Source organism: Biomphalaria glabrata, chromosome 2 (assembly GCF_947242115.1).
Source record: "Biomphalaria glabrata chromosome 2, xgBioGlab47.1, whole genome shotgun sequence".
Lineage (NCBI taxonomy): Eukaryota > Metazoa > Mollusca > Gastropoda > Planorbidae > Biomphalaria > Biomphalaria glabrata.
This window is the reverse complement of record NC_074712.1, coordinates 15,989,197-16,014,233: the sequence shown is the minus strand read 5'-3', so window position 1 is coordinate 16,014,233 and position 25,037 is coordinate 15,989,197. Positions and strand designations below refer to the sequence as shown.

At 35.7% G+C, this 25,037-nt stretch overlaps 1 protein-coding gene across 1 annotated transcript in view; it reads right to left on the bottom strand.

Moving 5' to 3' along the window:
* The window catches only part of LOC106069120 (rhodopsin-like), a 28,831-nt gene extending 22,136 nt beyond the window's left edge, over positions 1-6,695 (bottom strand). Inside the window, exons 1-3 of the mRNA XM_056019366.1 lie at positions 6,393-6,695; positions 1,400-1,658; positions 392-528 (exon numbers count right to left, since the gene is read on the bottom strand). Of these exons, the coding sequence (XP_055875341.1) occupies positions 392-528; positions 1,400-1,617 (355 nt within the window). The 5' untranslated portion in view covers positions 1,618-1,658; positions 6,393-6,695. The remainder of the gene's footprint in view (positions 1-391; positions 529-1,399; positions 1,659-6,392) is intronic.
* Positions 6,696-25,037: the final 18,342 nt, after the last annotated feature.

Genomic DNA, 25,037 nt, shown 5'->3' with positions numbered 1-25,037 from the left:
CTAAAGAACTCACTGGACTACTTATCGAAAGAACTCACTAAACTACTTATCGAAAGAACTCACTACTTATCTAAAGAGGTTACTACTTATCTAAAGAGGTTACTACTTATCTAAAGAACTCACTGGATTACTTATCTATCACTGGACTACTTATCTAAAGAACTCACTACTTATCTAAAGAACTCAATACTTATCTAAAAAACTCAATACTTATCTTAAGAGGTTACTTCTTATCTAAAGAACTCACTGGACTATCCAACTATCAGTGGACTACTTATCTATCACCGAACTACTTATCTAAAGTACTCACAGACTACTTATCCAAAGAACTTACTGGATTACTAATCTAAAGAACTCACTACTTATCCATGCGAGTCACTGGACTACTCACCCACTTTTCCGAATATCCAACGTCTGTTGAAACATGAGATGGTCATGAGCGGGAATCCCATGATAATCGAGAAGATGAAATCACTCATACTAAGATTGACTATAAACATATTGGAAGGTGTCCTCAGAGATTTGGTTCTGTTGGATAACAAACATTAACTGTCGTATTATCAAAACCATTTGACTCAAGGAAGTTTACCAACAAGTGAACTTAAATACAAATAATTTGTTTGAAACTTTAGGCATTTTAAGCAATAATAAGAGGCCATACATTTATGATGTCTGTATGTTTAACTCTTTCTTTCCTAACTGACGATACCAATGTTAATTAAACCCCATTTAATTAAATTAAATTTTGTTTTTATAAACTTTAATTTGTGTTATATAAACAGTGTATGCATTTTGTCTATAATTATATACCCTGACTATAACATTTCCTGATAACATACAAAATAGTTATTGAAGTTTAATCTTAACAGGGCAATGAGAAATGAAAATAATTACGGAAAGAAAGCGATAAAAAAGGGAAGTTAGATTTTTTTTTTGTTTTATATGTTTTGGATGACCTTTCACAACTAAGAATTATAATATCCTAGCCCAAAACCTTCCGCAGGACGGGGGGGGGGGGGGGGGGGGGGGAGATGGCTTCGTACCCAAGACCACCGAGATGACAGTTCAGGGAACATATCACGTGACCAGGCAGCCACAGATTGGTAGTTATTATACCCCTATGAACAATGGTAAGACATTGGGGGGAAAAACAATTTAAAACCTTGCTAAACAATATACTTTTTTAAAAGGCGATTCATTAAAAGTGATTATAAACTAAAGTAGTTTATGGAGAAACGAAATGGGAATAACTTTGAATAGGATTAACATCTTGAAACCCTTGATATCTATTTCCACGCCCATGTCTTTTGTGCAATTAGTTTGAGCCTCTGTTGCACCTTCCAAGCTCCAGCCATTATGTCCTGTTGTTATTGGGCACTATATACAGTTCAGTACTTACGTTCCAAATATATACATGACCAGAAGGTTGCCCAATGAACCAAAGATACTGACGAAGGTGATGAAGATGCCCATAGCGTAGTGCCACGCTGGAGAGATGAGCGCGAACTGATACCAATGCGGATGGATAAATAGGTCGTACGTGTCGTAGACGTGAGTCGTCATGTTGTAGGAGTAGGCCGGTGACGTCATCTTCAAATCACTAACTGCTGACGTCATTCTGAATCTTGTAGAATATACTTTTCAAAATGTCTGTTTGACTGTGGAAGAAGATTTTTGTTTTAAAATTTACTTCTCTTTTCCCAGATCACTTAATCCTCTCACCCCCACCCATACACACACAGTCCACTCACACACTAGTTAAGGGGTCAAGTCAACCTACAAGACTTTGCCTGGAGGTTCGATAAGGTAATAATAAATTGAATGAATCGATAAGGTCTGTTCAGCGAAATGGAAATAAAATGAAAATGTGCAATGTTATTATTTTCTGTTTTAAATGTATACATTAGGAGAGTTTGGAAAAAGACACACCTTTGCTAAAAACCAGATCAATATATTTGTGTCTTCTTTGCTTATAAAAAATCTTGTTAATGGTGAAAATTGTGTATGACCTAAAAAAAAGCAAACAATTTTTATAAATTTCTCTAAAATTGTGTTACTAAATGACAAAATGTATTAGTGGCCATATATCTATATTGGGATCACTTATGTAGTTCAGTGACAAACGAAACATTATAGAAAATGTAGCTCTGTTTGTTGCCAGCTGTTATTTTACTAGTTTGCGAAATGTCCTTGCAGTGTCAGGATTAAGATTCGTTAAAGGGAGATAATAATCACTGTAGTCTCCCCTGAACAATGACAAAAGATATGGCAGACCGGTAGAAGTAACGCCCTTGGATTAATAACAAGAGTCTTTGTAGGTATGTTCAGGGACTGGAAGATTTCTATGTTATTGTTGACAAAGCTTATTTCAACTCATTCTGTCTGCATGTCTGTCTGGGTAATTTTTTGTACACGTTATTTCTCACACACACACATTCTCGGATCAAGTTGAAACACGCTGTCTTTCTGTAGATCTGGTCAATTTGTGTACACGTTATTTCTCACACACACACATTCTCGGATCAAGTTGAAACACGCTGTCTTTCTGTAGATCTGGTCAATTTGTGTACACGTTATTTCTCACACACACACATTCTCGGATCAAGTTGAAACACGCTGTCTTTCTGTAGATCTGGTCAATTTGTGTACACGTTATTTCTCCCACACCATTTTTAAAAGATCAAATTGAAACTTTATACAATTATTTTTTTATCTAACAAAACACGACACATTAAAAAAAATTACCGATCAGTTAATTAATTATTGGTAATGAATTATTTGTTTGGTATCGCGGTATGGATAGATATGGCTGTCTATATATTTGGAGTTATTCCCCATAATACGTTTTGTTTACAGCTTTCTCTCCCACTTTCCATTCTCCGTTGAAGTAGAAATTGGCGGATAGGGGACGGACCCTTAGATAGAAGGGTTAGCTGTGAATACCAAATAAACAGCCGCAGACCAACTGGTTTGCAGTCATGGAGGATGAGGTGGAGTATAATTACAAAAAGCGAGTATAGGGTGCTCTAACTCTAAACCCGACTAGATGAAACTCGTAAACTAGGGAAAATAATTCATCTAGGAGAGAAAACTCCGAAAATAAACACCTGCTGCCTTGCAGATGATCTTGGATGATCAAAGGCTATGGGAACACACCCAGAAAGAAAAGCAGGCTGAAGTCGGAGTCAATGGGCCTCCTGGCGCGTAGCACATTGACACGCAACCTCATTATTTATTATAAATTGTGATTGTATACAATGTGTATATAGACCTACTCTGCAGTCCAAGACTTCTATACTTCTTTGATAGGTACAAGTGGCAAGACTGGGGTGGAAGATTTAGGGTGCAAAAAGCTAAATATAATTAAAATTATCTTTAATCTGTCATAATCTTATTTCACTTTATGACATCAAAGAGTTCAATGCACAACTATATACATCATTATGATTAGTAATGCCAAAGTCAGTCTTTTTTTTTTTTTTGGTGAGCTAAAAGGTGATCAACGTAACAGAGGTGCCCCACGGAAAGGCTTTAAAGATCAGCTTAGGCGCCAACTTGCCATAGAAGAGAGCCCCTGTTTGCATGCGGCCTCAGAACGAGACAGCTGGAGGCCACTCACAAAGGCCGCGGGGTACACATTTGAGACCAAAGGAAAATCTGCTGCCGAGGACAGACGCAGACGGCGAAAAGAAAATCGTAATCGACCACCGGCGGACAAAGGTTATGCTTGCCCTGGATGTGGCAAAATATGTAGGTCACATCTGGGTCTGCGTAGCCACGGGAAATACTGCATTCCTCATTAATCTAAGGACTCGAAGACAAGCCTTATTATGATTAGTAAAAGGCCTAAGCGAAAACATAAGCTAATAGCTTTTCTCCTAAAATACCAATAGACTTTGTTGTTATATCAGCCGATAGGATAATGACAATGGACCTCGAAGACACTTTTAGGCCGTTAATATCCATAAGAAGATTCTCGTTGCGTGTCAGATGGCGGTACTGCAGCAGACCTGCCCCACATCACCAGAACATTCCTCAATGAACATTGCTAAACGACTACAACGAATTTTGTTTCTCTCTAAGGAATTGGACTCTCGCATTATTAGTAGTAGTAGTAGTATTATTGACTTAATTTTGACATATTTATGGGAAAATCTGGTGGCTCCTACCATCCAAGGGCGTAATTTTTATAAAATCGTATTTCATAGTTCCATCTCGATAAACTCCACAATCGAATTAAATGCCTAGGTTTTATAAAACATGTGTTGTATAAATATACATGGATTCACCTTGAGATAAGATTTAGTAACACGAAATCATAATTTAAACAAAATCAAGCTCCTTACAAATACAAATGTTCTAATAATTACGTGTCTTGATAAACTCCCCCTTAACTTTCACACTCGTCCTTTCCTAGCTGTTACCTTGGAAACATACACTCCATAACACTTCTTTGAGAATGATTTATACAGAGATTTGTTTTTGGTTCAAAATATGTGTATCTAGTTAATTTCTATTCGGCTTTTTTTCGTTCGATTCACGTGTGGACCTTTAGTTGTGTGTGTGTGTGTGCTCTTTATAATATCTTGATCTATAAATTAAAGTTAGAGTACGACAATTTGACTGTTTAGTAGGATTTTAGGATTGTCACGGTAAATTTTATGTAATTTTCTCTTTGTTTAGTTTTTACAAAGCCTATATCAACTCCATCTGTCTGTCTGTCTTGTAAAATGTTTCAACACGTTATTTCTCCCACACCCATTGTCAAATAAAGTTGAAACTTTGCACAATTATTCATTGGCGAAGACAATACATGAATTATATTTTTAAAAATAACCAATTATCAATTAATTACTGCTAATTAATTATTTTGTTTGATAATGACAAGGGAAATTAATTCTTATGTATTCAGATATTAAATATTTTGGGTTTTGCCCCCTTAGATAATTGTACACGTTATTTCTCCCATACCCATCGGATCAACTTAAAACTGCAAACAATTATTTATTGCACCAAACAAAATAATGAATTAATTTTAAAATTTACAGATTAGTCAATTAATTAACGATAACTTATTATTTGTTTGATATAGAAAACGGGAAATTTCTTCTACATTATTGAGAGATATGGCTTTTAATAAAAAAAAATAATTTTATATTTTGTTTGTTGATTTTAAGATACGGTTTACATTATTAAGCAGTAAAATACACTTCTCTTCTTCTTCTGATATGGATAAATGTGGGGTAATGAAAATGTTATCTTGGAAAAAAATATAAAAATCTAAAAGGAGAAAGATTTGGATAGATAATGAAATAAATAGACAAACTAAACATTGTCAAGAATGTTACATTGAAAGATCACTGAATCTGAATTATTTTAACTGCCACAAATTTAATTGCTTTAAATGCTACTCCCAAAAAAAAAATTAAATGTAGGTCCAATTTTATTGCACCAGTAACAAAATATTTTATTACATGTTGATTTTCTGGACATTTGTACGTCTTTTATGAAATGACAATCTTCTTTAATTTTTGTCTTGAATATTGTCTTGAATGATATCTTTAATTATGTCTAATAATGTCCTACCAATACTGACACAAGATGATGATGCCTCAATGTTCTGGATAGGAACTACGACTTGTGGTCTGTCATTATTAGTCCATACATTGTTGTTGCATTACGCATTGTCAAAAATGGTAAATCTTCATAGCTAATTAGTGAATGCCAGTATTTTTAAATCTATCGGGTAAGTTTCAATGTTTATGATTGTCCAACTATGCCTTCAAATAAAAGTCACAAGTATTGATATATGTTTACTAAAAAAAAGGTATCGTGGAACATTGAATTAATTTACAAAAATTAATTTTAAAAACTATCCAGACACTACAGACGTAACAACTCCATGGAGTCTGCCAAGTGTTAGCTACTGCAATGATGTCATAACTACGTTCGGAGACAGTGGGTCGCTTCCGACCTTAGTTTAGAGAGTAGACTAATGGTCTAGTCTGTCTTTCAAAAGAAGTTATCTTTTTGGGGCGTGTCTCAAACATGTAGCTCTAATTGAGTCTAAAATCCATGATATGGAGATTTATTTTCACTCAGTGCCATGTATTTTAATGTGCCGTACCAATACGTTCTATACTGAATAACAGTGTCGTGCATTTATTCCAAAGCTGTTCTGCTAAACAAGAACTTTAACGTCAATATTGTTGAAGCTTTTCCAAAATAAAGTCTAAGAAACAATAGTTTAGCTGCGATTCACTCAAATAAAAGTCTTTTGAAAGAAATTGAGCTTACTGCCTTATTCTGACAGGATTACTAAGGATAATGCCAAACAAGTCTCATATCCTTTTTATAAAAGAACAACGGAATTAAGGCTGTACAAAAATTACCTGTTTTATTCCTGAATGATTGTTTAAAGTGCAGGTTGTAATCCTCTAGAAGACATGAACATCATCTAGCAACAAAATGTATTTCCATAGAGGTTTTTTCTTTAGAAGAATATCATGATAGACTACTGTTAGAACATTTACTTTCCAAAGTAAAAAGTGCCTATAAAGTTACAACGTTTAGAAGACACAAAACATATTCTTTGATAGCTTTCCTGGCACACTTTCCACAACCAAGACAGGACAGAAGAAAGGTGTTTCAGTTCTTATCTGGCTTCCTCTGCCCGACTCTGGTCGTGAAATGCACAAAACTCTGGCGCTGCCTGGGCCTTAATAAATGTTTCTGGTTTGTGATGTCTAAACTTAGGGGACGATGTAGGACGTTAGGGCGGGGCTTGTCTGGCATGACATCCATAGTCAGCATTCGTGTGAAAAGAGCCATTACTTAACGTGTCGTCGGGATGAGGGGTGAGCCTGCTATGTGAGTGAGTACTTGTGAGTGTGTGTGTGTGTCGTCTGGAAGTGTGTATATGTAATACGTATTGTTTTGTATATGGTAAGGCTATAGAGACTATTATCTATATAAATCTTAAAACTTGTAGCTTATGTTATTATGTTTACCGACTAATAGCCATAGCCATTTACACTATCTTCATGAATGGAAATGGAAAAAAAAAGGAAGTTGGTTAGAAATAAAAAAAAAAAAAAAAAGATTCATGTATTTCAAACTAAAATTTCGTAGATATTAACATTATAACAAGAATGTCGTGAAATTGACCTACTGGCCATTTTCCTTATTTTTAATGACAAATAAAATATAAATGTTTAGTTGACTCTATGATTTAGGAATTGATTTTTACAACCAACTCACTCTGTCTGTCTGTCTGTCTGTCTGGGTGAAATCTTGTACACATTATTTCTCCCACTTCCTATTCTCCGAGCAAATTGAAACTTTGGCACAATTATTCATTGTCAACATGAATCAATGAAACATTTACCAACCTATTAGTCGTAATTAATTATTTTTATAAGATATGTAATAAGCTTAAAAAAAAAGGTAGAGACACGATTAATACAATGTACTTTTTTAGACTTTAAAACCTTCTAATCTCATTGCAGATTTTCCCGCTAAACTTATCCATTTAGTGCAGGGTTGGGCCAATTATGGCCCGCGGGCTACATGCGGCCAGCGGACTGTTTAGTGCGTCCCGCGGACACCTACAGAAATCAGGTTTGCCCACAGATTATACATATAAAAATGAAGATATATTAAAAATAACTAATTTTAAATTTCTATATTAAGTATTGAAATTTCCCTTTCCTATCATTTATGATGTAGATGCCAAAAAAACATTGTCTCTACATGTCATTCTAAAAAGCTTAACGTAAACTTAGATTATTCCTAGTTGCAATTTTTCGAAATATCCAGTTAAATATTCAAACTCAGGCCACTATTTATTCAATGCTTTGAAGAACTGGGTTGAAAGTCTTTGGTTAGGTTGGAATGAAATGACAAAGGTTAACAGCTGATGGAGCCTGTGTTTTAGCTGAGAAAAATAGTTTTGTTAATAAATTAAAGAAGGGCAAGCTACATTTAATATCAAACATATTGTTAACTTATTTATTTCAGTGATCAAACTTATCAGTACTAGGGGTCTTCAGCCACTGGCAGTTCCGAGAAGTACTTGAAGATTTGGAAACAAAACATTCCGATTTCAGACTTCATGTTCTTCATCAAACTTACTACACATGAAACGTATGTGAATGTTAAATCTTTTCAAACAAAGCTTTCCCATTTCTCCAGGCAAGCAATTGAAAACAGGTTTGTCATTTTGTTTCGCTAAAAGGTGAAATGGTTGAAAAGTAGAACACTCATTTCAATTCTTTGATTGTGTAACTTGGAATCAAATTTTTTGATGTCAAGAATTGGGAATTAGTTTTCAATACCCTCAGCTCACCATTACTCACCATTCAGCTCTAAAGGAAATACCTCCAAGCAAATTATAACCTGAAAGAGAAGTTCCATTCAGTTATTACGTGGAAGTTTTATGGATGCCAAAGCTGTTTTTCCACACTTTAAAAAACTAAAAACTTTGATGCTAAACTTTTTACATTATTTTGGTCCACATACATGTGTGAACAAGAGTTTTAAGTTTTCTTGTTTGAAAATAAACTAGAATAAGAACAGGTCAATGCTGACTGTCAGTAATTTGAAAGCAGTCACGAGGATAACAAATAGTAAGTTCCACAGTTTCCGAACATTATGGACGATTGTAATTAGTTAAACACTTTAAATTAAGTACAACTCTACTTTGGTGATGAAATATGAGATGTAAACAGACGATAACAGATTTGTTTTTAAAATTCGTAAAATTAGTTTCAGAAATTGCTAACTCTTGTTGTAATTCCTCAACTGAGTGTGCAAAAAAAAAATGAAATCTAAATGTATAATATAGTATAAGTGTGAATTGAAAGACAGTGTGCACAGTTACCAAGCGCATTTTTCTAAGTTGTATATATATTGTTATAAACCTAGTGGTGACACAGATGGGGGTAGACGAGCGGTCAACCGTGACGAGTTACGACGGTCAGCCAAAACAGTTCGGGAAGGATCTGTGTTGTGAGTAGAGATCATGAGCGTCACGAAGGATGTAGGCATGGGATTTAACCAGAATGGTCGAACGATGTTCCATCCGGTTCTAGAAGGCCAACATGGACCCTATATAATGAGCGGAGGTGTCGTAGTCAATACGGTTCCTTACACCCCGGTTCAATACAGTCCAGTCGACTACAGCACAGTTCAGTGTGGTTCAGCGGTGTGGTTCTGTACGGCGCATTTCGGCGGTTCAGTGCGGAGTACTGTCAAGTACAGTCAAGACGAACGGCGTCTTGATCTTGGTCTGCGATCGAGTCCGACACAACGAGTTTGCAGAGAGCCTGGATAGTGAGATTCGTTACAATATAATTATATATATATATGCGGCCCCCAATTCCAAAAATTTTGTAATGTGGCCCTCGATAGAAAAGGTTGCCCACCCCTGAATTAGTGTTAAATTCGCTCAATTGTACTTCACTGCTGCCAACTAAAAAAAAAAAAATTGAGCTATAACTCGAGCAACATTTCTACAAAGCTTATATCAACTCACTCTCTCTGTCTGTCTGTTTCGTAAAAAGTTTGTACACGTTATTTCTCCCACTCACAATCTCTGATGAAACTGAAACTTTGCACTATTATTTATTTTACCTGACAACACAAGAATCGATAAAAAAAATTACTAATTAGTTAATTAACAATTGGTAATATTACTTTGTTTGGTATCTCAAACAAGGGAAAGGATAACTATACAATCCTCGAATCCTCGATGTTCATACTCTTCGCTAGCAGAGTGGTTACGGCGTTTGCTTAAGAAGTCTAAGAATAGATAGATAATAGATCTAGCACCATTCATCCCGCCTGCAATATGTTTCTTTTGCTAAAAGTTCCCTCCGGATACATCAAGGATCAGTACAATTTCAACAAGAATGCTGATCTTTAGAAGACCAAAAAAGAAAAAAAAAGTTTTTGCCTTTTTTTTTTTTAACAAGCTTGTCACAAATTTACGCTCTTGTGGCTTTTCCATAATCGCGTTTAATGAGATCCTAGGTATGCCTTTGATGTTTTTAATCCCGTAGCTAGATCAAAGAATTGAAAATGTGTTGTCGCAATGTCTAGACAAATTGTATCCCTTTACATTGTAGTAGGTGTGTTATAAGCACAGACCTATATATATATATACACTGTATTTCCTTTCGAAGGTTAAGGACTGTGAGGCAAATCTTCATCCATTTCTCAAGATAAAGATATTTTGTTGCCAAAACAAAACAACGTCTTATCTCTCCCTCCCTCTCTCTCTCTCTCATATTTCTCATTTCCTATGAACTCGAAGAGGGCTATGCAGTCCAATTCTCGATTTGAAAGCCGGTCACATGCATGGCATGGGTAGGCTGGGTCTGCTGCAGTTAAGCATGCTTCTTTTCTCAGCCTGTTGTTACAATTCCTCTATTCAGCTTGCATATTTATGGAAAATCAACAGTTGCTGTATATCACTGAGAAAAGAATTACTAGCTGATTGGCCACACTGAGAAAACTCGAGTTTCACCGTTATAATTTTAAAAAGAATTTAAAAAATTAATTTAAATTTGGCTAGAAGTCTAGGTAATCTCTACTTAATCGGATTTTCTAGCCTATATACCTTAATTAGTTAATTCATTAAATCTACAATATATTGAGAAGGATCCTGATTCACTAATCAATAATTCTCTCGCTGCAGCGGACGAAAGAATACCAAAATTTAACCTGCTGTTACTTAATTTTGGCATATGACAAATAAGATATTTTTATGATCAAAACCGCAGTGGTTAATTTTTACCACATACGATTTTTTATTCGCAATTTTTTAACCCAATATGTTTTTCAAAGACGACACAAATTTGCTCTTCCTTTTGTAAAAGCTGTAAAACCTTCTACTTCCTGTTTGCTCCAGCTTATAAGCCTAATTTTAATTGTACACATTTTATTATTTTCTTTAACCATTTAGATCTACACAAGAATATATATGGATGAATAGATGCACCTAGATGAGTCACTGGTTTTGGTTTCGTTTTGAGAATCTGGGGTGACCAATCAAGCCAATTCTGGAGTGGCAGAGTTTGCCACAGTTCATGCATGTGTAGGCCCTATGCATCTGTTTTAGGGCTATCTGATAGGGCAGGTTTCTTTTTTTTTCTCTTGGCTATGGCAGCTTCGATTCTTTTTTTTCTCGGCGAAGTTCGTGTCAGCACACACAGTCTATCTCCATGCTGTCCGATCTTGAACTAGTTCCTCCCACATACTTTCATTGATGCCTGTGGTTCTCATATCTCGCTTGCAGACATCACTATAGGTTAGTCTTGGGCGATCCTTGGGTCTGACTCCCTCCGCAAGTTCATCATATAGTCTGTCTTTAGGGATTCTTACATCTGGTATACGGGTGACATGCCCGAGCCAGCGCAGTCTCTGTGATTTCGGACGAATTATAAATCTAAAACTTGACATGCAGCTGCCAAAGCATTCACTAGCCTTTCTAATCCTTCTTGTGAATGAGATATGAGTGCCGCATTGTCTTTTAGTGTTGGCTCTAAGACTGGCCACAGGTTAAAAATCTTTCATCTGATCAGTTGTGGCTATATTCTCCATGGATTTCAAAGCACTGGTGAGTACAACTGAAATGAAGATGCCGAACAGTGTTGGAGCCATAACATATCCTTGTTTTACTCCGCTCTTGATGGAGAATGGCTTAGAGGCGGAACTATCAAACTGTTCAGTGCTCTTCATATTTTCATAAAAAACTGGCACCAGTTTCCGTGGCTTGTTTGGACAGCCGATTCTCTCTAATATGGCAAACAGACCGGTTCTGCTGACAAGGTCAAAAGCCTTGGTCAAGTCAATAAATGCTATAAAGTGTGACTGCTTTTGTTCTCTGCTCTTCTCCTTTAGCTGCCTCAAAGAGAATCATATCAGTTGTGGATCTACCCGCCCTAAAGTCACACTTCGGGTCTGGATAAAGTCGTTCTGATAAGTAGCTTTAGTATAACTCAAACATAAGCATATATATATAAATATTGCATATATATATATGCTTATGTTTGAGTTATATATTGCATATATGTTGCATAAAATTCTCAATATAGCGTTTCACCCCGTTTCTTACAATTATATGGATATATAAAGTTAATTAAAAAAAAAAGTGTTACCATTGGATGGTAATCAAATTTTAAAAGTACTTCGACTACATTGAAATATATTAGACTTTATGTAGTTGGTTTTTGTTTGTTTGTTTAATATTAAGGCTTTGGATACATCATCAGCGTGAAGTAGAGGAAAACTAAACACATGCGACAATGTTCCGACCACAGCTAATTATCTCATCATCCATAAATCCATAGACGCTTCGAAACTGAAGCAGACCATATACTTAGTCTTAACCCCGGTGTCCAACTGTAGAGACTTTGTTGTCCCATGCGAGTCCAATCACAATGGAGGGCTTCATTTTGGATGATTTCTTCTTCCTCGTTCCCAGTTTTATGTTGGAGCGTTCAGATGACTAAACCAGTTATATGAGATGAACTACACAGTGGTTTCCAAATCAAGGAGCTCTCCATATAGTTTTCTTTCTATTGGGATGTTTTGGGGCCAGTGTCTTGTTTGGGCCTCCTGGTAAAGAATGCAGTTTTGAAGGACACGGTCAGCATTCTCTGGTGACACGGGTGCAGATAATTGTAAAAACTAATTTATTTAAGCGAACTATCGGTGCCATTGTTTCTCAATTACATGACTCTTTTCATACTCATAAAGAAAGATGTCGCTAATGATTTCAACATGCAAAGGACAAAGAGTTATAGAATATCATCATGCTTCTAATCGTGATATCAATATAGTATATTGTTTAGAAATGCAATCTTTCAAAGAAACACCATAACCACTAAAACAAGGGTCCAATGTAAGACTGTGTTAAACATAACACGACATTCTCCTATTTCTTACTTCACTAATAGACAGTCTGTTCGGTAAAGCAATCAGTTTTAGAGTTGAGACGGATAAAAGTTAAGAATTCTATAATGTAGATCTGGTAGGCTTCACCCAGGCTACGCTAACCAGCCTCAACGTAGCGCCCAGGTGGTAACGGTCGTTAGAGAAGACGGCTAGGCCAATAGGGTAGCAAAACCTAGAGTCCAGTTGGGATGTCTAGGAACCTTGTTGATTGCACTGGTCAAGGGTTGAAAGAGAGACCCAGCAGCCCTGACACGATCAACAGGCCGTTCCTCCATGGTCCGTTCTATGAAGGAAACCGCAAGGCCACAATAGTACATTGAATAAAAAATCAGGGGATTGATTTCCAGGTCTGCTCTGCTTTTCGGTTAGTCCCGAGTGTCTTTGGATTCGAGCTCCTGGAAATAGAGATGTGATCTATTTACATCTGCTTGAAGCTCTCCCAGACTGAACACGTGTTCTAACAGGCAGATGCAGTGGCGTAACTAAGGGGGGGGGGATGGGGGGGAAGAATTTTAAAATCCCCCCGGGCCCCCACCTAGGGGGGGCCCCCAAATGGGTGTCCGAAATTTATTTGTAAATACATAAATTAATATATTTGATTGACAAATAGTGTCAACGGGTGTCTTTTTTAAATCAACATTTATGTATTAAATTTATCACAAAAACTAAACCTAGATGTGTTATAAATATTTTTGCCGCAGAGATCAGTTTTTAAAAATAACAAATATGTTTCATTTTAAACTTTGTTGCCACGAATAAAACTGCATGATATACAGCGAATTCCAGGTATCTTGTTACCTTTACTAATAATAGATCTAAATGGCGAGTATTATATGGCTACACTAATTAACCTTGAAGCAAAATTTACAGAATCGAGTATAACTAAAAGTTATTCTTAACAATGCTAAAATTGTCCATTATTCGGGTTTGGCGTCTATAATTTCAGAATTAAACTTCACACTCGAGTTATTACCCTTTTATTCATCTTTCCTCAATCCAATAGAAACTCTCTCTTTTTATTTACATCTAATGATCTAGTCCTTTTGCTTTCGCACAAAACATAAACAAAAAATAATGACGTAATATCATATAATATTAATACATCCTTCCTATTGAAGTTATTATCACACCCCTCCTTTTAAAGTTCTTAATAGTGATATCTACTAGCAGGGCGGCCCTAGCATTTGCGGGGCCCTATGCGAAACGGATCGAGCGGGGCCTAGTCTGGGTAGGGATAAGCATAATGTCAAAATTATTATTTTTTGAATTAGAAAATGAGCCTCGTCTTTGCAATAAATTTTTATCAAATGAAAGCTCGCAGCCTCGCAATGCCACTTTTTTATTTATTGGCACCCCAAAACGTCAATTTCGTCTATTCTTCAGGAGATTTGAATAAATTCAAAAAAATTTCAGGACTTTATCGTATATTTTGCCTTTTCATGAGATTTCCTGGAGGCCCTGAAAAATCAGGAGGTCGCGAAAACCGTTATTTTATATACGTTTTAATTGTTTAATTTAATAATGTACACTTGGAATTAGCGCGGGGCCTATGATAGCGCGGCGCCCACTGCGACCGGCACTGTCTACTAGGAACTTTAACAATTCGTCCACTTCTGGTTGTCTGGACTGAACAAGTTCTCTAGACGTTGGTCTATAACTGTCTGTTTGGTTTGTAGCAACAGTTTGCAGTTCATTGTCTTCATCGGTATCATAGTACCCAGAGATGTCTTCATCGAAACTCTTATTTAAAAAGCGTTGATTTCTTCTGTATGTTTTTCCATTATTTGTCTTTATGATGTAAGATCTGGGTGCTGAATTTTTTTTATGACAACTGCTTTCTGCCATGTTTGACCTAGACGAACTCTCCGACAGAATAATCTTTAGGTTGTCTTGCTTTTGCATCGTATTTCACTTAGCTTTTCATCTGTCGTTCGTTGAGTAATGTCTCTGCATTTTCAGCTACCAATGGTTTCAATAGTTTGTGATCAGTTGGAATGATTTCCTGAGTCTTCTACTCGTCAGCAGTTGTGATGGTGAATACGGCAGTCCACTTATCGGAGTATTTCTATACTCGAGCATAACGAGATATGGATCTTTCCCACTTTTGTATACTCTGACCCTTTTGCTTTCGCACAAAACATAAACAACCAACAATGACGTAATGCCATATAATATTATAATATAATATTAGCACAGAATCTTCTTCATGCAGTGGAAAATTACGAATTTTTTGCCTATCTTGAATTCTGGTCAAAGCTCCTGTGCCCAATTAATATAGTTCGGAAGAAACTACAAAAGTCTGGACTGCATATACGGGAATCTGCTAAAGAAATTAGTACCCTTTCATGCTTTCTGCAAAATGATGAGAAACTGACAAAAACCCAATCCATCGAAAAAGCAAAAGAAGGTAGTGAATACTATGGATTCCCTGTAATCAAAACAACCATATGAAAGAAAAGACTTGATGGGAAGTTGAGTTCTAATGTAGGACTGTCAATACAACTGCAATTCAAACGTGTTGCGACAGAAGTGCTGGACAGATTTCATATGGAGATGAAGGGCAGATTCCAAAGGCTGGAAAGAAAATGGATACCTTTGGGTTTCTTCTTGAACCAAGACACCTGTTAGAAGACACGCTTGTGACAAACTGTGCTACTTTTCCTGTTTGTATGATGAAATAAATGGAAAATCGTTTTTTCAATGATGTCATTGATGCACGAGCACTTTTCATCAACAAACAGTAATACAATCACCAATAGACATATTGAGGAAACAGACTTCATATGGGAATTACGTGTGCTCAGACTTTGCAACCTCCTCCGAATACCGCTAACTCAGGCCACTTCCATTACGTCATGTGAGAAATCATTCTCAAAGCTCAAGCTCATCAAAAAGTATCTCAGGAGCACAATGACGCAAGAAAGGCTTATCATGGTTTTAATGTCAGTGAAGTCACAAATACTAGAAAGTATCGATGTAGTTGATGTTATAGATGTCTTTGCTTTTAATGTCAGTGAAGTCACAAATACTAGAAAATATCGATGTAGTTGATGTTATAGATGTCTTTGCTTTTAATGTCAGTGAAGTCACAAATACTAGAAAATATCGATGTAGTTGATGTTATAGATGTCTTTGCTGCACAGAATGCACGACGTGAAGCGATATCAATTTAGATTTGTTACTTGTGCATTATTTAACTAATAAACAACGGTATTATTCATTAAAAGAGTCTTGATGATTACTTTTTGTTAAGTTTACTGATATACTGAACCAATTTGATTTGGGGCTTATATATTTTTGCGTACATTATCTCATGTCATATGTCGAATGTCAAAATGCAAGGGGCCCCCAAAGAGGTCAATCCCCCCGGGCCCCCAAATCCCTAGTTACGCCCCTGGGCAGATGGAAGGGAGCTTTCGTTGTCCTAGATTTGAAAGAGTCTATGGCTCAAATATGGTTGGCTTCAGTTACTGTTCAGTCCATTAAACGAGGAAAAAAAAATCTGAAATATTTGTTCATTCATTTTTACTTTGATACTCGGAAGGTCAGAACGCAGTATAAGTAGGTACTAAATAAATGTAAGAACCACTAATACGATACGAATTAGATTACAATATTAAAAAAAACAACAACCAATGAGAACAGTCTCCTATTGGCTATTGTGTCAGTGCTTAATAGTTCTCACCATAGAATATATATATATATATATATATATATATATATATATATATATATAGTCTATGGTTCTCACATTTACTTTTGTTTTCAAAATATAAATTGGAGTAATGAGAAAAAAAAAAACATAATAAAGTATTTGTATGTAAATATGAAACGATTGATAGTCATTTATAGCTTTTAGTAAGATGTCTAAGTAATGAGTGCAAACTGCTAATTTCGCCTACTTTAATTGAATGTAATGACTATTAAAGCAATAATTATATTGACTCTACTGCCATAACTTGCAAATATGTAATATTTACATTGAATGTCTTTTTTTTTTACAAAGCTTATATTAAGTTATTGCTCTATCTGTCTCTCTGTCTGTCTGGTGGAATTTTCTCCATGTTATTTCTTCCATTTCCCATTCTCGGATCAAGTTGAAACTTTCCACAATTATTTCTTGTCGATGACAAAACAAGAATCAATAAAAGATATAAATGAAGTGAAGGGCAGTGATACTAGAGAACCTTTTTGTGTGGGTCTTCTTTTTGTGTGAGTCAACGCGCAAAATATCATCTCACTAAAGTGATAGTTGATTGGAGAATAGCTAGCGGACCGTATAAGAAACATAACATTTCAACATTGTTATAAATTGGTGGCCACATTAACAGTTGGGGCATAAGACATTACAATATATAAAGCCAGTTAAACAGAAATGACAGTTTTTGTTCCATGGTCCTATTGAAGGAAGTGGTTCTCAAACTGTGGTAATCAGACCTAAGGACCCCCACATACTTCAACTTGAGTGTTAAATGAAGCGGTGATTGCGGATGTAATTTTATAGGAAATAGGTCATTTGGACTATTGCTCGTAAAAAAAAATAAAAATAAATGATCTTGTGTTCTCTTTAGTAGGGCCTACATAAATAATGGTCAACAGCTTACAGGTCAAACTGACCTATATAGTTCAGACTTCCCTGTCTTTAGCAACTAAACAATGCATTGCGTGACCTCCCTTGGCTTGCACTTCATCTTTTGTCTAGAGATGGACTAATCAATAAATATTAGGATTTTGCAAATGTGCTTTCTTGAAATAAAAAAACAAACTTGGAAACTAGACATGAATCAATCTTGGTAGTGTTTACAAAATGTTTGTACCATGTGACTTCTATGTTGTTGTTTTTTTATTTCGTGGAAAGGAAACCTTCACGTTCACTTTGAATCAAATAGAAACTCTTTCTAAATTACTGACGTGCCTTTAAAAGAGTAGATAATTACGTCCGACGTGTATAAGTTTATAAGTAAAAGGCTCAATATTCACAGTATTGAAAAAGAGAATACATTACAGGCTGTTCAGAAATTTGTAAAAACTGAATAAGCTTTGAGAATCCATCTTGTCAAATCTTATGTTTTGGGGGCTGATTAAGGCAACCCGTCCCATGCTCTAATGACACTTTTAAATTTATAAATTTGTCCAAACATATGAAGAAAGAAATATGCCTTCATCTTTGTGTCTGAAAAGTTTTCTTAAATGCCTTCATCCCCCCTCCCGCCGTCCTTTTGTAAAAAACATTTTCACATGAGACAGGATTATATAATGTTATAATCACAAACATGTTCTTATATTTCTCTAGTCATAACCTGATCTTTATTTGACTAACTATACACTTAGAGACATATCTATTTATAGACTAGTCATTGTATTCGAGCATGAAGATAAAAGATGTGCAGCATTTCACGTAACTATGCAGAAGTTAGACCCAGTCGCAACCTACATATTTTGTCACATTAAATACATACGAAGCCGTTGTCCGCCGGGGGTGGGATCTACGTGTATTCCGTGACCTAGTTCTCCCGTTGTCTCTTACAGAAATCATTTGCTGTCGACTGCTTTCCTCTATGCCTGTAAGTTGCAGTAAGGTCAAACTGAATAGCGCTTTTAGGGAGCATCTCTGTTACAACGTCATGCTTAGGCTCAACACACACAAAAATGCCTTTGGCGTGCGGTCGGCGGTCGGCCCTCTCCATTGCGTGTCCATACGAAATAGGTGTCCATCTCAACGCAGCTGTCGAACAGTGAGTAGTGCCTCTACACTGTCCACGACGACATCCAGCAGAAATGTATTTCTCTATGGATAACTTGTAGACATATTTCTCTATAGATAACTTATCTTTGATTTGACTCAGGCTAGATGCATTTCTCTATTGATAGCTTGTGTCTTTGAAGAACGGTGAGAATGTAGCGTGTGAGCTAAGGGGTGGAGCTACGTCAATCTGCCTAGCGTGCCGGTGAGATATCTAAACTGTGGTCCCCACCTACCATTTAAGCTCCTTGACATAATAAGGACAGGACGTTGAAAGCGGATTGCGCCTGGGATACCGTGTTAGCACTAGCTCCAACAATACGATGGCCAAAAATCAAGGACAAATTATATGGATCAACCATTTCTAGTATGATCCAAGAAAACAAGATTATGTAGAGATTTGTGTTATCACACAAACTCAGAGGCGGCCCATATCGGATCCGCCCATGGGTAAGGAATATTCAAGCTATGGTCTAGTTTTGATAGTGTAAAGTAATAAAATTTCAAAGAATCATTTTTTTTTAAACTTGAAAACAAACTGAACAGTCTGTTATCGATAATCCTACTTCTAGATCTTTTGGCAAGGAAACTAAAGCAATATAAATCAGAAGAGCGATTTCAGATAATCATTTCGCGTTGCTTTTAACTTGAAAACAAATTGAACATCATATTATCGATAATTAATTTTTTTTTTCTTATATTAGTCTACTTTTCTAAAGGAGAAATCCGATTTTAAATAGCTTTCCTAGGTATCCGAATAGCGGCTTTTCGTGTTACGGGGCCGTTTAAAAAAAAGTTTGAAACTTTCTGTGAACACGGAAGGCATGCCACTGCACAAGCCGTTGTGTCATAAGTTGTGAACCTTAAAACAATAAATATCTCCGCTTCTATTAGATCTAATCGCATAGGCTAATGATTATTTTTGCGTTTAGAAACAATATTTTTTATTGCTATTGTTTAGTAAAACTTTTTATGCTTAAAGCATGCTCTGTGCGATATGATCCAATCTCTCTTGTGGGAAGCGGGAAAAAAGTTTCAGTGTTGCCTTTACAAAAAGTAATTTTAAAAAATTGAAGAAAAAAAAAACGTGTGCCCTTTGATTAATTAAAATGGTCTAGTAAATTATAAGGTTGTTTGATAAAAATTCAAATTGTCAATCGACTCATAAACAAGCTAATCACTGCTAGAGGATAACATTGCTGCGTAGCAGAAATGCTAGAAGCGCTCAATGTTATTTTCAGTTTATTGATTAGCATATAATTTATAGTACGTTATACAGCCTAATATTTCTATATCAGTCAGATCTGAAATGTAGGTCTATCTAGAGAGACATATCTAGATCTAGATCTAGGTTTAAATTTACATATAGATTCTAAATCTAATGGATAGATCTAACAGCAATCGCGTCTCTTTCACGATTATCTTAAAATTATTAGATGTAGAGCTAAATGCTCATTGATAAATAATTTAAATTTCCATTTTCATTGGCACAAGCCTATTATAGACTTATTAACCCTATTATAGACTTAAAAGCATGCTCGGTTAAAAAAAAACAAAAAACATTTGAATATGTATTTTCAGTTTACTAAATAACTAAGTTAATAAATGAAAAAAAAGCCATCACTAGTTTTTCTGTTGTGACCTTAGATGTTATTTTTAAAACCAATGCGCGAATCCATCAGTTTCAAGAAAACAAAAAACGTAGCCATTGCACCAGAACAGATCTAAAATATCATGGGATTGGATTTTCTATATTTTTTCTAGTTATTGCAATCTAAACTGACGGACGGACAAATGGACGGACGGACAAACAGACCACACAAAATAATACAGTCTACTGCCCTTTCAAGGGCCGCTAAAAAATAAGTAGGCTACTTCTTCACGAGAAAAACAACAACAAACAACAGATAGTATATTAGTATTAGTATCAGGTGTAGATTCTTCTTCCGATGGCCTCGTAGGAAAACGATATTTAGTGTATCTTTTGTACTGACCATATGTCACGCTTGAATTGTAAACATTATTCACTAGATATGTGAGATGTGGCACATCCTTATCATTAATAATGAGAAAATTAAGACAATATATATATATATATCTTCTTCTTCTAGCCAGCTTTATTGCTGCTGAGCTGTGAGCTCTTTTGCAGACTGTGCCAAGGAAAAAAAGTGTGCTGTTTTCTTCAGTTGTTCAGCACTGCCGTACAGGGTGTTGGTTATGTTGGGTTGTAGTGGCAGTAGAGTCTGCCTAAGGTGGATTAGGGAGGGGCATTCAAAGAGGATATGGTTTACGGTTTCAAAGGGGTGGGTGCAGTGTTTGCAAAGGGGTAGTTGGGTGGAGTTTATTTTATATATATATATATATATATATATATATATATATATATATATATATATATATATATATATATTGTTATAAACATGGTGTAAATCGTGTGTTTAAACATTAAATAAAAATGGATTTCAGGTTGAAAATTAGAAAAGGTCTAAATCCTAAATGAAACCATTTTCTGAAAGAATGGTGGATCGTCACCTCGTGTGATGTGTAGTACTACTTTTTTTTCTTCTTTTCGACCGTCTTGTAAAAGTTCTGAATATGTTAAAACTAGACCGCAATCTCTTTTGTATTCTACTAACCCATCAATGAATCGAAGAAAGATTATTCAACAAACATTTTTGGTTCTCGATCGTTGACATTGATTTTGTCCTTGACACTTGTCATTGGCTTATCCTTGACCTTTAACAATGTCTCCTTGACCTTTGATATTAATTTCTCCTTGATCTTTGACATTGATTTTCCCCATTACCTTTGACATTGGTTTATTTCTGTTACTTCTAGACTTTTTAAAACTAAAGATGTTTTACAATTCCTAGTATGAATAAATCGCCTTTAGGGAAAACAAAAAAAAAAACAACACGTTATGCACATCTGTCCCGTGAAGCCTTCGTCATTGATCAAGCTTTTATAACACGTGGGATCACGTCATCAATTTCGATCTTCTTCTTCACGCGCTAGCCCTTTGCTCTTTTATTTATTTCTTTGTCTCAAGCTCGGGTTTGTATTTATGATCATCAAAATGGAAGGAAATGTGTTTTATATTATTTAAGTTTTTGTTTTGAACTAACGAATATTTGTTATTAACATTCAAAAGTATCCTTCCTCGGGAGCCAAACAAAAAAATGGGAGCGTTGTGAGAGGGGGGGGGGGCTGTTTGGGACTTCAAGATCTATTTATAGAAATGAATATCCGAATTGTGCCAATCTAAAAAAAAATAGGGATGACAATAAGACTGACATTTATTTCAAATTCTTCTAAATAGCCACTTAACGACGGGGGGAAAACGTTTTTTTTTTTTAAATCATTCATTGCCACATCTGAATTTAAATATATTTTGAGAAACTGGTGGTTAAGGTCTGATAGTAAATTTATAGTCTTGAATCTCCAGTTTTATTGTGTCTGAATGTTCAATAAGCAAAGGGAGACAACACAACAACTTTAACTCTTAATAATGAAAGACTACGTTTGATTACAATTTCTGGTGCATAGTTTCATATCTTTTTTCGCAAATAATAACTAAACAACACACACATATAACATAGTTGTTTTGGGTCGACTAAGGGTTGCGTCGTCAGCTCGTATACATTGGCGTGATACATAAGCTTCTTAACGTTTTTCCCCCCGTTGTAAGGGAGACAATCCTATTACATCTACTTGACATAACACGAAATTTGGTGCACAACATAATGGCGAGTTTTCTCCCCTCCCATATGATAGTGATACTCAATCAGCCCCAAACGGATCGAAATTCTTAACATAAATCTCTGTGTTTTTTACCAAGTCTTTTTTTTTTTCTTTCTAGTACGCAAATCAAATGTTTGTGCATAATTACTACTACGCAAATGAAAAACATACCCTCAAGCCTACGAAACAAAAAGAAAACTGTAGAATGTTCTACAGTCTACACAAACGACTTCCATTAGACATTTCCTTACTGTATTATGACATACAATCCCTCTACAAGATGTCAATGTTGTGTTTTCCCTTGAATTTGAATCGATGTGTATTAGGATAATTAAAGCGCGATATGAATTAAGTTTAGCGAATCAAACAAGTATTCCCTATTAACCAGTATTGTGACAGTACTTCAGTATGTCCAATGGTGAACTGTTGTGTGATTTAGTTCGTTTTTTCTAAACGTAATGTTTCAGTCCTTCACCTCCAAAGCCTTTGTGTTCAGTTCCTTTGCTGGCACGGTGCAGTCTTTTAATGACATAGTAATGACGCAAGTGGAGAGGAATGTCGTAAGATTGTAAAGGGAATTAATACTCCTCATCGTTACTAATGATGTGGAATGTTGTGGATTGTAATTTTAAAATGTACTGACGTTTAAATTCTGAACTGCGCTAGTTTTTTTAATTAATTACATTTTAGTGATTGAATTATCTAATGGTAAATTTTATTAAAATCAGGGTGAAATTTTACCCATAAAAATTATGATAAATAATAACACATGAGTACTTTACTAGACAAGATATTTATTACACAGTACAACCACAATACAAAGACGATGTTGTTTGGGCGAGCTTAAACAAAATTGGTGCCCCTGGAAGCGCTATAAAGATCAAATCAGGCGCCATTTTTCCCTTACTGGCATAGAGGAAAGCTGCCGCCTGATTAAAAAGATTGATGAAGAGTTCTCATAAGGGTCGCGAGACAGGCATTTGAGACCCAAAGAAAAGCCTTTACCGAAGACGGGCACAGACAACGAAAACTTTTAGCCGGTCGGACAATATCGGCAATCTATGTGTGAACGTTGTGAATTATTTCCCATGACTACCCATGTGCAGGTCGCAAAAGGGTTTTGCAAGGTCATGTAAAAAACTTCACTTATTGTTAATTGCAGACTGCTTCATTGCCAGGAGGATCAGTTCATTAAGAGAAATTATTGACATGAACACTACGTGTAACGGTATTGAATACTATCAGACAATCAAAGTCTCTTAAATCATTGGTATGTCTTATAGCTTTCCAATAAAACAGGATATAAACCATCACCATCCGCAGTAACAATGCTCTTGTTCTACATAATTGTCAGCCAGATAGCTCAAAATCTTAGAAACTTGTTGTGGAGTCCAGTAATTTTATCTTCTAGACAGTTATGGAGGTACCTAGTTGATTTACTGTTTGTTTCTTCTACAGAATCTCATGTGAATAAATGGAAATTCTGACAGTTTCTCCATGTAAAGAGTTAATCTGTTAGCCCAATTTTCTTTGCCAATCCAAGACCACAATAGTCCTCTAGCTTTCTGCCAACATGCACAATTTATCTTCAGGTTGTATGATCTTATGGCCTCCCACACATTTCCAATAGTTGTGAACCTGGAGTCCATTTTGCAGAAATCAGAGAAGCTTTTTTTTTATTTTCAAGATGTTGAGGATGCCATTATGAGTCATGCAGTGGAATAAGTGGCAATAGTTCATATAAATTTAGTATGTTTGTACCTCTTCAGACTTCCAAGTTTAGCACTTGATCTTTTCAGCATGTAACTATTTAGCTTTATAAGTGTTTTTACATTTTCAATGAACTTTTTTTTTTTTTGGCAACTCAGAAGAGCTTGATCAAACACTGCAACCAAATTTTCAGTGAATGAATCATATCACACGTTATTATTAACTAATGAGTGTTCATATATTAACACTGTACAAAATGTCAGGGGAGACTACTTTTTTATCTTGGTGGGTTGGAATATGAGGGAACATAATCCAAAAATCTCCGGCATTAAGATGACTTGAGAGAGAAAGGGGGCCTGGGGGAATTATCATCAGAAACAGACAACTTTAATCTCATTTCTGTGAGGTTGATGTATTGTAATATAAATTAATTTAAAATGTATTAACATCTATTAAGAAGGTGCAGTGACTGAGCAATAAAACGCTTGGTTCCAAAACCAAAGTTCCCAGGTTTGAATCCTGGGATTTTTTAATTTCAGGACCTTTGGGCGCCTTGAGCCCACCCAGCTCTAATGGGTACCTGATATTAGTTGAAAAAAAGTAAAAGCGGTTGGTCATTGTGCTTACCACATGACACCCTTGTCAACCCTAAGCCACAGAAACAGATGACCTTTACATCATCTGCCCTATAGACTACAAGGTCTGAAAGTGAAACTTTAACAACAATTAACGTTTGTGTAATTTAGAAAGATGAGAAAGTTTGTAATAAAGTTTGTGTATTTTAATTTCTGTGGTATCATTATTCAAATTGATGATTATATATAAAAAAACAACTGTGTAGGTGCAATTAGTTATGTCCTAGTAAAAGCATTTCAAACACGCC